Source organism: Glycine soja, chromosome 15 (genome assembly GCF_004193775.1).
Source record: "Glycine soja cultivar W05 chromosome 15, ASM419377v2, whole genome shotgun sequence".
In the NCBI taxonomy this organism is placed as follows: Eukaryota; Viridiplantae; Streptophyta; class Magnoliopsida; order Fabales; family Fabaceae; genus Glycine; species Glycine soja.
This window is the reverse complement of record NC_041016.1, coordinates 51,338,743-51,354,039: the sequence shown is the minus strand read 5'-3', so window position 1 is coordinate 51,354,039 and position 15,297 is coordinate 51,338,743. Positions and strand designations below refer to the sequence as shown.

At 25.3% G+C, this 15,297-nt stretch overlaps 1 protein-coding gene across 1 annotated transcript; it reads left to right on the top strand.

Moving 5' to 3' along the window:
- Positions 1–2,030: 2,030 nt before the first annotated feature.
- LOC114387091 (MLP-like protein 43) lies at positions 2,031–4,166 on the top strand. The gene is made up of 2 exons (XM_028347216.1): positions 2,031–2,354; positions 3,615–4,166. The coding sequence occupies exons 1-2, from the start codon at positions 2,162–2,164 to the stop codon at positions 3,887–3,889; spliced, it is 468 nt and encodes a 155-aa protein (XP_028203017.1). The 5' UTR covers positions 2,031–2,161; the 3' UTR covers positions 3,890–4,166.
- The last annotated feature ends 11,131 nt before the right edge of the window (positions 4,167–15,297 follow it).

The window sequence follows — 15,297 nt, the reverse complement described above, 5'->3', positions numbered from 1 at the left end:
TTTTCACATACATAATTGTAATCATATATACAAACATCACAAGTCATCACCTCATAATTAATTAATTAATTTATTACAAACACTTAAATTTAATTTAATTACTCTTGCAATCTAATTAAAATACTTAATCAAGCATGGTAGAAAATCACATTGTTATAGTTTTGGAACAAACCCGCTACCTATCACAAAATCATAAAGTAAGTAAGAGAGAGCTTTCTCCCCCTTACCTCGATTATGCATTCCTCAAAACAAAGCAACAACACAATGATCTTCTATGTTTCTTCTCCTTTCTTCACTAATGTTTCTAATGACAAAAGGATTTTCAATAAAAATGTATTAGGAAAAGACTAGGTTTTTAATCAAAACCTAATGAACCTTCATAAAACTATTTGAACATCTCTGACTTGGTCCACTTTTAAAGCAAAGCTTCAAAGAACATAGAGTTTTTCTTTTTCTTTTAAAAGAATCCCAATACACTATCTTGTTGGGGAGGTTCCTTGGGGTTGTTCTTTCTGCTATCGCACGAAACCCCTATGTCAACCTCACAAATTTAAGATCACGATGGAGTCGAGTTTTGGTTTTCTCTTGATTTGTAAATTTTTTTTATTGTATTGTTGTTTTTAATTATTTTTTAATGTGAATAAATCTATATGAAGAGTTGAGTTCTTCTTTTTGATGAAATTGTTGTTGGTGACAATGTTGTTCTTCCTTTCTGATGAATGAAATTGATTTTATTTGTCTTTTTTTGCTAAGAGCATTTCTTACATCGACTGTTTCATAAATGATGTAGAAACTTCTACATTGATTACAAAACAACTAATGTAAAAAAGTGAATACATTTTACATCAATCATACAACCAATGAAAAATATGTATTTCGTTGTGATGGGTAAACAAATTTTTTATAGTTTGTAATATTTTTTGAAATGCTACTTCTAATAGCCTTTTGTAAAACACTGCATTCCAACTTCTTATATTTTATTTCTTTTTTGCCCTAATTAAATTTCCTTCTTAACCTTTTCTAGCTAGATAAGGTGGTTTCATGTTATTTTCTTCCTTCCGTTTATTAACAATAATTTTTTTTTATTTTTGTCATCTGTTTGGTCTATATATATATTATGTTATTTATTTTAACTATTAAAATATTTTTAATATGCATTTTATTATTTTAATGTTAAACTTTAAGATATTGATAATGATAGTTGATTAGTTTACTTTATTTCTGCTATTATTTAAAAAAATACATTAGATTGTTTATTAAACCATTACACTATATTATTTATTTCATAATTTTAATAATATACTTCAAAGTTATATTAACCATTACATTAATCATTATAATAAAAATATGAACACTACTAAAGTTTATTTTACTTTTATTGTATTTTATACTTGTTTGAAAATATTTTAAGACATAAAATAAGATTAATACTAGCATACACAATATGAAAAGATACAGTACTTAAAATTAAAAATATAATTAAATTAATTGATCTCTAAAAAATTATAAGAGTTTAAAATTAGTTTAAAAAACAAAAATTATAATAAGTTTAAAATTTCATAGGAGCGCGTCCATTTTTTTCATTTCACATTTATCATCTAGTTTAAATTAAAGGAGAATTTTATTGAATACTTCTAACTCAGTTTTAAACTTATTATAATTTTAATTTTTTAACTAATTTTAAAGTCTTATAATTTTAGTTTTTTAAACTAATTTTAGGAGCTTTCAATTGTTAGCTATCAAGCCCTTGTGTACATCAACTGAACTTTTTGGCTATTTTCAAAGAATTTGATATATCAAGATATTACCTCTTTTCAGATATGTGTGCCCATATATAGCCATATTATTTATTGCCAGCATCTTTATCCTAGCCGGAATATGGATAACAAAGGAGATGCTTCCAATAATGGTGGTTCTAGTTACATTTCCGAGCACATATTCTTTAACAACTAACCAATAAAATATTTCAAAATGAAGCTTAAGGTGAAGCTGCTATAAAACTGTCATTTGATAATTCATTCTCCTAATTATTGTTAATTAGAGTTATTAAGGTAATGCTGCATTGACAATGCTTTTTCATGCACCTATAAAATGCACATATTTGTGTAGCAATAGATATATCTCTCAATCTGTGTGTTATTACCTTAGGAGTTAGGTAAATATGGCATACTCTCAACTTCAAAAGCTGGAAGCTAACGTGAGTATCAAGGCTTCAGCTGAACAGTTCTATGATGTTTTATGCCACAAGACACACCAAATTCCCAAAATCTTCCCTGAAAAAGCACTGTCTGTTGAAATTCTGAAAGGTGCATGGGGCACCGAGGGATCTATCATCTCCTGGAATTATTTATACGGTATGGGAATTTTTTTTTCTTCAAAATTTTATCAACAAACCTTAAGATTCCACTTGGTTTCCCTTTACTAAATCAGAACCGCTAGCAAACACTCTTGAATTATTTTTTGTAAGCACACTCTTTATTGTTAACTAAAATTTATAATTACAAATTACAAATTTAGTAACTCCTTATTTAATAAATTTTACTTATATTTTTTTAATAATTTTTAATGATATAATAGAGTGTGTTAAATCAAGTATGTTAAAAAACTTATTATTAGCACTTCTCTTTTCATATTATAACTTTGATTTAAATATATTTTTAGTCTCTAAAATTTAGAAATTAATCTTTTTTAATCCTTAATAAATTTATAAAATATTTTTTCATCACTTTCATGATAAAAAATTGTCACTAGTTATACATCTAGACTATAAAAAAATAGACTAAAAAACCTTTTACAAATTTAAAATAAAAAAAATTGAGAAACTAAAAAAGATAAATCCCTAAATTTAAAGAAACAAAAACAAATTTAACCCTCTTACTTTCAACTTTTAAAAGAACTACAGATTATTTTACGGCTTTGATACATATACTTCCTCTTAGCTTAGAATTCCCCCACTCTGCCCCTTTTGATAATTCAAGTGTTCTCTAGAGATGAAGGATATTAATTGGTAATAGTTTTACTTTTTTTTCAAAGCTGAAGTAATTTTTCTTTGAAGTAAATTTCAGTAATTAATTTCACGTGTTTATTGCTTATGTGTTAGTTAATTAAGAATTTTAGAATGCCTTAGTGCATGTTTGGGTGTATTGTTTTTAGAAAATAATTGTTTCTTCTTTCTTAAGTTTTATTGAAGTTAACGGGAAGAAGGAGTGAATTGTTTTTTTTTTAAGAAAAATAAATTGAACCACAATAAACTGAATTTCTAGTTTTAATTTTTTAAAATGCTCATTTCAAAAAAGAGACCGCTATAATTAAAGGGGTTGATTTTATATTTTAGTTTTCAACCATTTTTTTAAATCATATTATTGTGTTTGAACATACAAAAAAAATGATTTTACTATCATTCGTGTCTATTGTTGCCCAAATAGCTTATTTCATCTTGGCTTTAAAGTGATTAGGGTAATTTTAGTGCAGCTTGTCCTGGCTTCTTTTCTCAATATTAATATTTTGTATTTAGAAAAATGAGTAGGGTAAAGTAGTGCTAGACAAATTTAATGATTACTACGATCCAAAATAAGTATCTGCTGTTTTTTTTTCTTTCTTACTTACAACAATAGAGGGAAAAGTTTGTGTGGCTAAGGAGGTGATTGAAGGCATAGACAAGAAAAACAAAAAAATGAGCTTCAAGGTTATAGAAGGAGACGTGCTGGGACATTATAAGAGCTTCAAGTTTATAATGCAAGTTACTCCAAAGGAAAAAGGCAGCGTAGTGCAATGTGTCGTGGAATATGAGAAACAGAAAGATCACATTCCTGACCCTCATACCTTATTGCAATCCACTGTTGAGTTGTGCAAAAAAATTAATGCTTACCTTACTCAGGACAACAACTAAATCAATATCAATAGAAAGCTCATGCTCTATGCTATTGCTATCTAAAATAAAAATTGATATCTTATGGGGCATAATTTCCCCTTACTTTCATCAATTATAAATTATATTAAACTCTTAATAAATTGCATTATCTACAATTAGGCATGAGTTGGGCACGTACGTACTTTATGTCGTTGCATTATTTATTTTCCGTGTGAACTTGTCTTCTTGTAACCTATGGGATTGAAAGTTTGTTTTGAAATTAATCTCCTTTACCTTTTGTGTGGAATACACTACATATACTGTTGTCTTTACTAAATAGTCGGTTAATACACAGGTGTCATAAATCATGTCTTAAGCAAGTAATGATAAATATATTTTTTTGATGAAATTATATAGATTAATGAATTTAAAATAGCAAGTAATGAAATAATAATAATAATAATAGAGAGTGTTGAATTGAAGCCATAATGAGATTAAAACTAGCTACTATATCTTCAAAATGATTAAAAAAATCATTTTAAAATAAATTTAAATTTTCATAATAAAAGAATTTAAAAATTACTAATTATAATCCCACAAAATTTAAATAATTATAAATATATATTTATCATATTTTTTAATTTATACATTTCATATAGGTATTACATTATTATTATTACTAGCTGAAAGAACAAATGATAATAAATTTCAACAGGTTTTTATACTTTTTTTAAGACAACATCTCCAATTAAAAATATAATTAATTATCTTCTTTAATTAAATATAATTATATATTATATGATACTAAATATTTTTAAATTATTATTATTTATATACATATTTTTAAATAAATAATAAATAAAATATAAATAAAATATATAATTTAAACAAACTTATGGACCAGACAAAATAAAAATTTATTATTCTAACCTTCAATTTTAGTCCTTTAACATTTTTAACGATGGTCTTTTTAATCTAACTTGCTAAAACTTAATTTAAGTCTCTACAAATTTTTTAGGAGAAACTGATGTCTTATACGCTAAAGGACTAAAATAAAGTTTTAGTAACATTAATTTAATTTAGAAGGATTAAATAGGTAGATATAAGATTGATTTGGTGAAAAGAAGAATAAAGTTTTAGGAGAAACTTAATTTAAATCTCTTTCCTTTCCACAAGTAAAAACTAATAAATTAATAACTAATGGTTTTTCAAAAGAGAAAAAAAAAGTTAAATATATTTTTATCTCTAATAAATTAGTAAATTTTATTTTTGATTTTTAATAAAAAAATACATTAAGTCCCTAATAAAATAAAATATTTATTTTTAGTCCTTATTAATTTTTTTTAGTCCTTCTAATATACTCTCTTGATTCCTATTTATAAGACATAATCAATAACTTTTTTTTGTCATTTATTATAAGACTTCATTCATCTCTCATGTACATTAATCATTTTTATCTAAAATATTATGAATTATATTTTTCTCTCTCTCATGAGATTAGAGAAGAGGAGTAGGTTTTTAATAAAGCTAAGGATAAATTTAGAAAAATATTATAAATATAGATAAATTTAATGTTAATAACTAATTTTCTTAATAAATAAATTAATTAATTATGTCTTATAATTAGAGGTGGAAGAAGTATTTATATATTTTTTCCATTTAAGTTGGAACAATATTTTGTTTATTTTATGTGAGTATTTTTAAAAATATTATTTGATAAAGATTAATAACAAATGATTTACATATTTTAGAGACAAAAATAGATATACTAAATAATTAAAATAAATAATAATATAATAATAACTAAAAGTAAAATTTTATTTTATTAAAGATTCAGCGCAAATATTATTTTTATTAAAATAATTATTTTTATTAATTTATCAAGGATAAAAAATATATCTAATTACATTAAAAATTAAAATAATTAGCACCTACAATATCAAGATTGACTGTGCACTTGAGCATGGGCAACACTTTTTTGCCATTTTGTGGTAGAATTCTAGATCATGGTTATCCCTTTTCTGCAACGTGAACCCGTATAGCCATATTATTGGTAGCATCTTTATCCTTGCCGGAATCTGGATAGAAAAGGAGATGATTCCGCTAATGGTGGCTATGGTGAGACATTTCTGGGCACATATATTCCTTGACAACTAACCAATAAAATATTTCAAAATGAAGCTGACATCTTGCCATAACAATCTTATTTGATAATTCATTATCCTAATTATTATAATTAAGGTAATGCTAGCTGCATCAGCAATTAATGCTTTCTCACCTATAAAATGTACATATTTGTGTATCATTAGATATATCTTCCTATTTGGGTTGTTGCCTTTATTTTTCACAAATATATATAGGCCTTGAGGGTTATCTAGAGGGATTATTGCACCGGCCCTATGATTAAAAGGAGCCAAAAATAAAATTAATGTGAGAAGAAAAAAAAGTTTTTAATTCTTTTAACAATAACTTAAACTTATTGACTTTATAAAAAGCTTTTCAATTATTTATTTCAACTTATCCGAACATCTAAGTTAACAAAATTTTAATTTTCTTCAAAAAAATTAAACATGTAATATTTTGTATTTATATGTATTTTTTAGTAGAGAAAATATTTCACATTAATAAAATTTATCATTTTAATGAAATCATATATCTACTTTTTAATACAACATTTTTTAGTTTTATTGGTATACCTATTATGCTTAATATGAAATTTTGGTTCATTTTAAAAGAGAGGCATTTTATTCTCATATTTAAAGCCTATGTTTTATTTTTTATCTTGGTCCAATTAAATCTTAGATCTAACGTATTCATTTAAGTTACCACCAAGAAATGATTTAATTAATTAAAATTTAAGAAATTAAATAAATAAATATAGGTAAAATTGAGATATGTCCAAATTTACAATTTTCTAAAATAGGGAATCAAATATATTTATTACAAAATAGAGGGATCAAAATTATATTTAAAACCTATATGATAGGAGCATCTAAGAAAAACATTTAAAAAAAATAGAGACTAAAAAAAGAAATTTAAATTTTGGAAACCAAAAGTAACAGTAGACTAGATTTAAGGCTAAAAACATTTTTAAACTTTATAACACTTGTTTATAAAGGACTCCTATTTATTGTTTAGCCCTATACCCTCAAAATGCCAAGATCGACTCTATATATATATATATATATATATATATATATATATATATATATATATATTAAAAGTTATTTAATATTGGTGATGTACATATATCTATAATTGTGAACCGTCCCCATTTTTTCTATACCTTCTTAAGAGTGGAGCAAACATGGCATACTCTCAACTCCAAAAGGTGGAAACTAGCCTGCATATGGCTTCTGCTGGGCAGTTCTACGATGTTTTTTGCAATAAGCCACACACTGTTGCGAGCATTTCACCTGAAAATATTCAGTTTGTTGAAGTTCATAAAAGTGAATTGGGCCCCGAGGGATCTATCGTCTCCTGGAATTATTTACATGGTATGGTATGGAAACTTTGACTTCAAAATATTACATTAATTAACAAACCGCAAGATTCTTCTTGATTTTCATGTACACATAATACGTTTTTCAACTTTTAAAAGAAGTATAGATTTTTTTTATGACCATGATACATATATACTTAATCTTAGCCTAGTATTAACCGGTATCCCTTGTCCTTTTTTATAAACTGTATTATCAACTCATCATGGACTACTATTTGTTCATGATCTCAACTAATATGTAGTTATTTACATGACACAAAAGTATTTAAGTTTTTAAAATTATGAAAAATAAAATAACACTTTATTATGCATTATGTATGGATTGATGGGAACTAAAAATCACATGGTGGTCTCGAATTACTTAATAATTTTTTTATTTTTTTCATAAAAAAATATTGTTAAATTGATTGTTATTTGAAATCAATTTCATTAATTTTATATTTTTATGGCTTGTGTTACTTAATTAGGATTGATTTTTGGAATGCTTTATTGCATGTTAGAGAACATTATTTAAGGGAAAGAGTTGTTTTTTTAAGTTTTATAAAAAAGTGGGAGAGAATAAGTTGAACCACAATTAAGTGAATATGTAATGTGAATTTTGTGTTCAAATCAAAATAGAAACCGCAATAAGCAAAACAATTCACTGCATATTAATTTTCATAGCCTTTATAAATCGAATTATTGTCCTAGAATATAAAAAAATGGTTATTTCATCCTTACTTTAAAGTGATGATTGTTGAACTATTTCTAAGTGCATCACATTGTCACAAATAGTAAAATTAAAATGGAAGCTTAAGTGTAAAATTCATAGAGACTTTGTTTGTACTTAGGTAAGTGAATATATAATTTTTCAAACAATAATTAAATTGATTTAAAAGGTTGTGAAGAAAACACTAAAATAAATTGGCATAAACTAAATTAAAATAAACTAGAAAGAAAAACAAACATAAAAGGAAATTAATTAATTAAAATAGAAAAGATAAGAGAAGCCAATAATATTGCAAAAGTTAATTTAGGAGATGAGAATGTTAGGGGTTTAATTTACACTTGCATCTACTTATATACTCTAACCAAGATCTCTTGATTGAAAGGGCCTAATTTATTTATTTTCTCTCTCCAAATTCTTTTGCAGAAATAAAACAATAAATTACATTAAGAATAACGATGTATAACAGGCTAAACAAAATCAATCTATCCCTAGTGATGACTTTATTTAGATATCATTTTCCAGTTCTATTAGAAAATAACGTTACCCAATACTACTCTTAAAACTTATCATGCAAATGAGTGATCAAGGCATAAACAATAACATTAAGAACAAGAAAGGATAATGCAAAAGGTAATAATATTAAATAAATAAGAAGAAAATTACATCAAAAGTAGTTGGTTGTCAAGTTCCCAACAAAGGGAATTTAGTCTTTCATTGTCATGGGAGGTTTTACAATTGAAAGAGAGTTATGAATAAAAAAGGGAATAGATAAGAAAAGGAATGGAGGGAAGGAATTGTTCCTAATGATTGCTTCTCTTTCTTCTAGTTTTTGTCTTCTATAAAGAATTATATTCTCTTAAAATTTATGTGTGTTTTTTCCTTCTTCTCTCTCCTTCTTTTATAGGTGCAGATCAACTTAGTTTTCACGCAATCTTCGCGCTAAGCGCACTTGCCACGCTTAGCGAGTATGACGGTACTCATGCTTAGCACGTGTCTCACACTAAGCGGCTTTCACTTTCCAAAATTATCTTCCTGATGCTAAGCGTGCGTTGCCCACTAAGTTTGTGCATCGCGCTGAGCGCTTAAGATGCACTAAGCAAGCAGCTTCAGATCTTCAATTTGTTTCTTGGGCTTTACTTTGTTTTTTATGTGCCAATTATTCACCAAGCATCATAAATTCATCAACTTTTAATATTTTCTGCACAAAAACTTAAATGATGATAAAATTCCAATTATTTACACAAAAAGAAAGAAATAAGAGAGAAAAATTACTAATTCCTATATAATTTAATCCCAAAATATACCTATACTTAGCAGTTATCAATGATGAGGTAAATTAGTGTTGGACAATTTTAATGACTTCTATGATCTAAAATAAATCCATGTTTTATAGTTTGGGACAAATAATTGAGGGAAAAGTTTGTGTCGCTAAGGAGGTGGTTGAAGGCATAGACAAGGAAAATAACAAAATGACATTGAAGGTCATTGAGGGTGACTTGTTGGGACTCTACAAGAGTTTCAAGTCTAATTTGCAAGTTACTCCAAAAGGAAAGGGCATCTACTAACACTGAAAAGGATATAGAATTCACACATTTCATGACCAGTGTTATCCAAGGATCAGGAAAACTCATAGCTACAAGAACTTGTTGGAGAAACACTCGTTCCACTCTATCATAAGCTTCTGACATATCTAATTTATGCATCATTTTTGCCCTTATCCTTATTCTTCAAATAATTGAAATACTCAAAAGCAATTAGAGCATTAAGAGTAATTAATATGTTAGGAACAAAACCACTTTAACACTCACCAACAATATCAGACATAATCTTTCTAAACCTATTTGCAATTGTTTTTGTTACTAATTTGAAAATCACACTGCACAAACTAATAGGCCTAAAATCATTGGCATAAGAAGGTTTTCAAATTTCGGGATCAACACAATATGGGTTTTGTTGATACCTGTGGGATCACCTCCATCGTTAAGAATATGCAACACTTGATCCAACACATTTGTTTCTATAGTATCCCAGAAATGTTTGTAGAACAAAGTTGGTGTACCGTCGGGTCCTGAAGCCTTCATGGGATGCATCTGGGATAAAGCTTTAACCACCTCTTCTTCAATAAACCTCTCAGAAAGAATATCCTACATAGTAGATGTGTTGACCTAATATTTTCTACAACATAACTTTTTTCATGGGTCAACACATTTGTTATGTAAGATGTTGTAATGACTTAATGTGATACTTAAGTAAAGAAGCTCTCAGACTTAATAAACAAATCTTTTAGGCTAGACTCTTATATGATGTTTTTTATTTGTTTTTGTTTTTGTTTTTTTTAGGTAAGAATTTGGATCTTTATTCAGATAAAAAAGGTTCTATACATCCAAAAGAATAGCATCGGCTATTTGGTGATGGTAATCCTCTAAACAATATATGCATATCTTTAGCTATACACGCAAACTTGGCTAATTAATCGTGAAGCACATTTGGTTTAAAAACCTCTAAGATATCACCGTGAAGCACATTTGGACTCTCATCTTATCTTTTAAGTTTTAACTATTGATGTTTTAATTGAGAATTAGACTACAAAAAGACTGTCTATTAATTGAATTAAGGTGCAATACCAAATATACTTAAGTTATGCTGTAGAAGAAACGAGTACAAAAAACGTCAATTCTTAAAGGATGACAATTAATGTTAGGAGTATGGTAAAATAGAACAAAAGACTTAATATAATATTTAATCATAAAACTCTTTCAATTAAATTGAATAATCTATCTGTACCAAAAAAAATTCTATTTTAGATTGGATTCTCTTCTAATTCATTATTCCAACTAGTTTTTGACCGTGTGATACACGGGATAGCAGATAGTTGGTGTAATTTTATGATAATTTTTTATCAAATAATATAATTGTTTAATTAAAAGAAATTATGAAGTTTTTTTATTCAATTATTTGTTTTGACATACATTAAGTAAAACAATAAAAAATAATTCAATTTAATAAAAGATAACATGAGTTATTGTTAACAAAATAATTATTAATGTTGATGCATCTTCCTATCAATTTAAAACCACAAGGTTGAAATTTACACAAACTAAAAAATAAAATAGTGATAAATATTGAAGGTTACACAAATTGTAGTATAATTACAATTGGATTGTTTGAAATGTTCTTAAAAAAATGGAAATCAATGTCAACAGCAAATTCATCCCAAGGAGCACAATCGGCCCTGCTACCTCTCTTTGATAAAAAAAAGAAAATGTAATTTCCCAAACTTTTATATATCTCTTTTGGTGCCATTATACTAATTGAATAAAAAAAAGCAAAATATTCTCTGACCAATATCTTTGGAAATGGTAACAAATCAAAGTATACTTTCGGTATACTTTCCATTTGAAACTTAGTACACTTTGTGAATTTCAAGAAAGTCAACCTGAACTTGTGTGTTTGTTGTGGCTTGAATTTCTTATATATATCAACAACCATCATATTCTTAATTAGGTAGGTAGAATCTTCTTTAATGATTTTTTCAAACGTATCAATAATATTTTTATTGATAGTTGCTTAATTCTTTCAGACAGTTTGAATATAAAAAATTATTATTGTTAAATAGAAACATCAGATTTTCTTAGTTACATAATAAGTTATCCGAAAATTTAAGTTTTTTTCCAATAAATTGAGACAAATATCAAGTAATAGAAATAAAGATTAATAACCTTTTCATTGAACCGTATCAATTCGGTAATAGAAATAAAGATTAATATCTTTTTCATTGAACCGTATCAATTCGGTCTGCTTCCATAGTCGGATAATTTTAATTCTCAGTCTCCATTCAATTTTTTTGAAACAATGTGTCAATGAAGGAAGTGTTTGGAGTGATTATGCTGGAACACAATAATATATAAAATGAAATATTATCAAAATTATGAAACATAACTTTCAAAAGCAATATGATTTTCATAATAGAAGGTAGTCTTAACATACTCCCTCCGATGTCTTTTATAAGAAAAAATTAATTTAACATGAAAATTAGTTAACTTCGTTAAATTGTGTGATTTTTAATTAAAAAATAAACTTTTTTAAAAAATTATCCATTGGAACTTGATGTTAAGCACAAAATCTCATAAATGTGAAGGTATTTTAAATATAGTCTTATTAAATAAGATAAAAGTAGTTGAATTTTTATTTTATTTGAGAAAAAAAATTTAAACTTTTTTTTTGCTTATAAAAGAGAACATAATAAATTTCTACGCAAGTTACTTAAAACTTTTACCTTCAAATAAACTTGACTGAAGAATTAAAGAGATACTTTGAATATGTTTGTAGTTGTCTATTTATATAAGATGAATATTGGAAAACATTGCATGTATTTTTTTTTCAAATTTTTTGAATCAATAAATTAATTATTAATTGGATATTACATATTATTTTATTATTTTATGCATATGCACACACGTTAATATTTAAATTAGTAGCAATTAATTCATATATTAATTATATCTAACGTAAGTCAATTGTATGTAATTTAAGACAATTTAATCATTTATTTACTATTCAATTATTTTCAAAATAATTAATTTATTTATTTATTTTGAAATCTATTATTCATATTTCTAAAACATTATATTTTATTTAAAAATTATCTTTCACTAATTAATGATATTAATTATAGGAGAAAATTGATCGACAAAATATCAATAGTTTTTTGTCTTAATCTTTTCGTTCATGAAAATGACTTTTACTAATCTCAAACTCAACCATGAAATAAATAAAATCTGACCAATAATTATTTTTGTCAAAGATTAAATTCGGATATTATCCAAATTATTCAATCTTAACTTTAACATATTAACAACTTATCAACTTATGCTCAATCATTTGACTATAGAATATTAATATTATTTGTATTAATAATAGATGTTTTTCCTAAGATATTTGCTTATTTGTGTGAATTTATTTAAACTATAGCATTAAATTTATAGTTAAGGCTTAGTAACGTTTGATTAAATAATACTTAAGAGAATTTAACCATTTAATTTATATTCAAATATATGTGATTAGGTAATATTTTATATTTTTACGTATAGTAAAATGATTAGGTTAGTTCCAGTATAAAAAAATAGACTAAATGATATTTTTAAGGGATGATATCGATGTGATTTAATAAATAGAAAAATGATATCATTTAAAATTAAAAAAATGATTTGTCTTATTTTTCAGTATTCATACATTTAAGAAAATTAGAGAAAAACTATCTAATAAAAAATTATGTCATTTAAAATTTAAATTAAAATATAAAAAAGATGAAGAGACTTTTAATTTATAAATTACTTGTTTATTATAATTTGAAATTAAACCATCTTTTAAATTTTGTGAATATTAAATATTACATTAAGTAAATAATGGTAATTTTGTCATGATTAAATTTAAGTACACCATTTAATACTTTTTATATTTATTTGCTTTCAAATTTTGAAATGTGTAGTAGAAAATTATATTCATTTCCAAATAATAAAAAGAAATAAGTAATTAAAAAAGTAATAATTTATTTATAATGATTGATAAAAGTGTTTAGGAAGTTAAACGCATTCAAGGGGAGCATTCACACCTCCTCATTTTTTTGAAAATTACATATAAATATAGTGAATATATATTGTGTCACCTCTAATTTTGTATATTTGAACCCTCTAAGTCCCTAATTTTTCACTCTTTCATAATAAGAATTATTAATTTTTATTTCTTAAATTGATTGTTCCCCTAACTTTGGGTCCTAGATCTTTCACTATCTTCATCAACAAACAATAAATTACCAATTAGAGCAGATGGAAAAAATATCATAACATCATCCAATGTAAAAATATTTGGACCTTTTGAGTTTTGACTTGATCTTCGAATCTATCATTCACTTGATATTCACTTGATGGAAAATCACAAATTTCACAAGTTAGCTCTTGTACCACATGTAAAACTTAAATGATTATATAAAACTTTTTGCAAAAGTATTCATTAACATAAGTACCTTAAAAGTTATAATTCTCACATACTTGGATTCCATGAAGAAGTCATTGTCTTCAATCTTGAACACAACAACAATTGATTATAGTAAATTGGTTTCTCTCCCTTCTCAGTTCTTCCAATCGTAAAGATGAAAAATAATTTTGTAAACTTGAACAAAATGATGTGTTCTTTTGTGGGCAGAGAGATGACCAAATTATATTTAGTGTCTTATAATCTAATGTCTCCATCAAGTATCAACATCAATGATTGAATGAGATTTATTCCCTCAAAATTCTAGTTGTGATTGACATTTAACTTTCTAATAATTAGTTTTTAATAATAATTATTATGTTAATTATTTTAGATTATTAATTAGAAGGTTTACAAAGAAAAGATATTTATTAGAATTTATTATAAAAAAATATTAATATTAATTTATGACAAAAGAAGACAAACATTAATTTACTAATTTGCCATGCAATTGAGTGAGAAAATAAAAATGACAAAAATACCCCAAATCTACTTACTTTTATATATATAAAGATACACACAAAATACTCACAAATTCAGTAAACACATATAAGTAAAATTTAGTGTAATTGTTACTTTCAGAAGAAGATGCTACTATAGTTTTCATTAAAAAAAATTTGTATGATGAGTCATTTCACTAAGAACAATATTTCATTAATGGACATTTTAAAATGAACAAGGAATGCGTTAGTGATGAGCTTCATTCTGAGTTTCAAGATATGACGTTTTAAGCAAAAGAAAAATGTATTAATGATTTTAGAAAGATTGTTAATAATTTGAATTTAATTAATTTCATAATTTTAAAAATAAAATAAGAAAAATATAATAGTAACTAGGAGTGTTACAAATCAATCATTGCTAAGTCCAAAAATTTCTAAAAAGAATAAAAGAGAAAAATCTCACTTATTGAATTTTTAGAATACTAGTTTTTATTCAACTTCAACTTGGTTATGGATACAATGAGTTATGTATAGTGTAACAACACATTGACAAAGAAAATGAAAAGACCTTATTTAACCACATTAATCAACTTTTTAATATGTGACAACTTGATACATTTATTATCCCCAAGGTAAATGAAAAGACTCTTATTAAACTAAAGTTAATGAAAATAAACTTATTAAAATCTAACATACGTCTAAATACATCATCTAACTATAATTGAGCATAAATACAACTAATATGTATAGTAGATAGCTCAAGCTC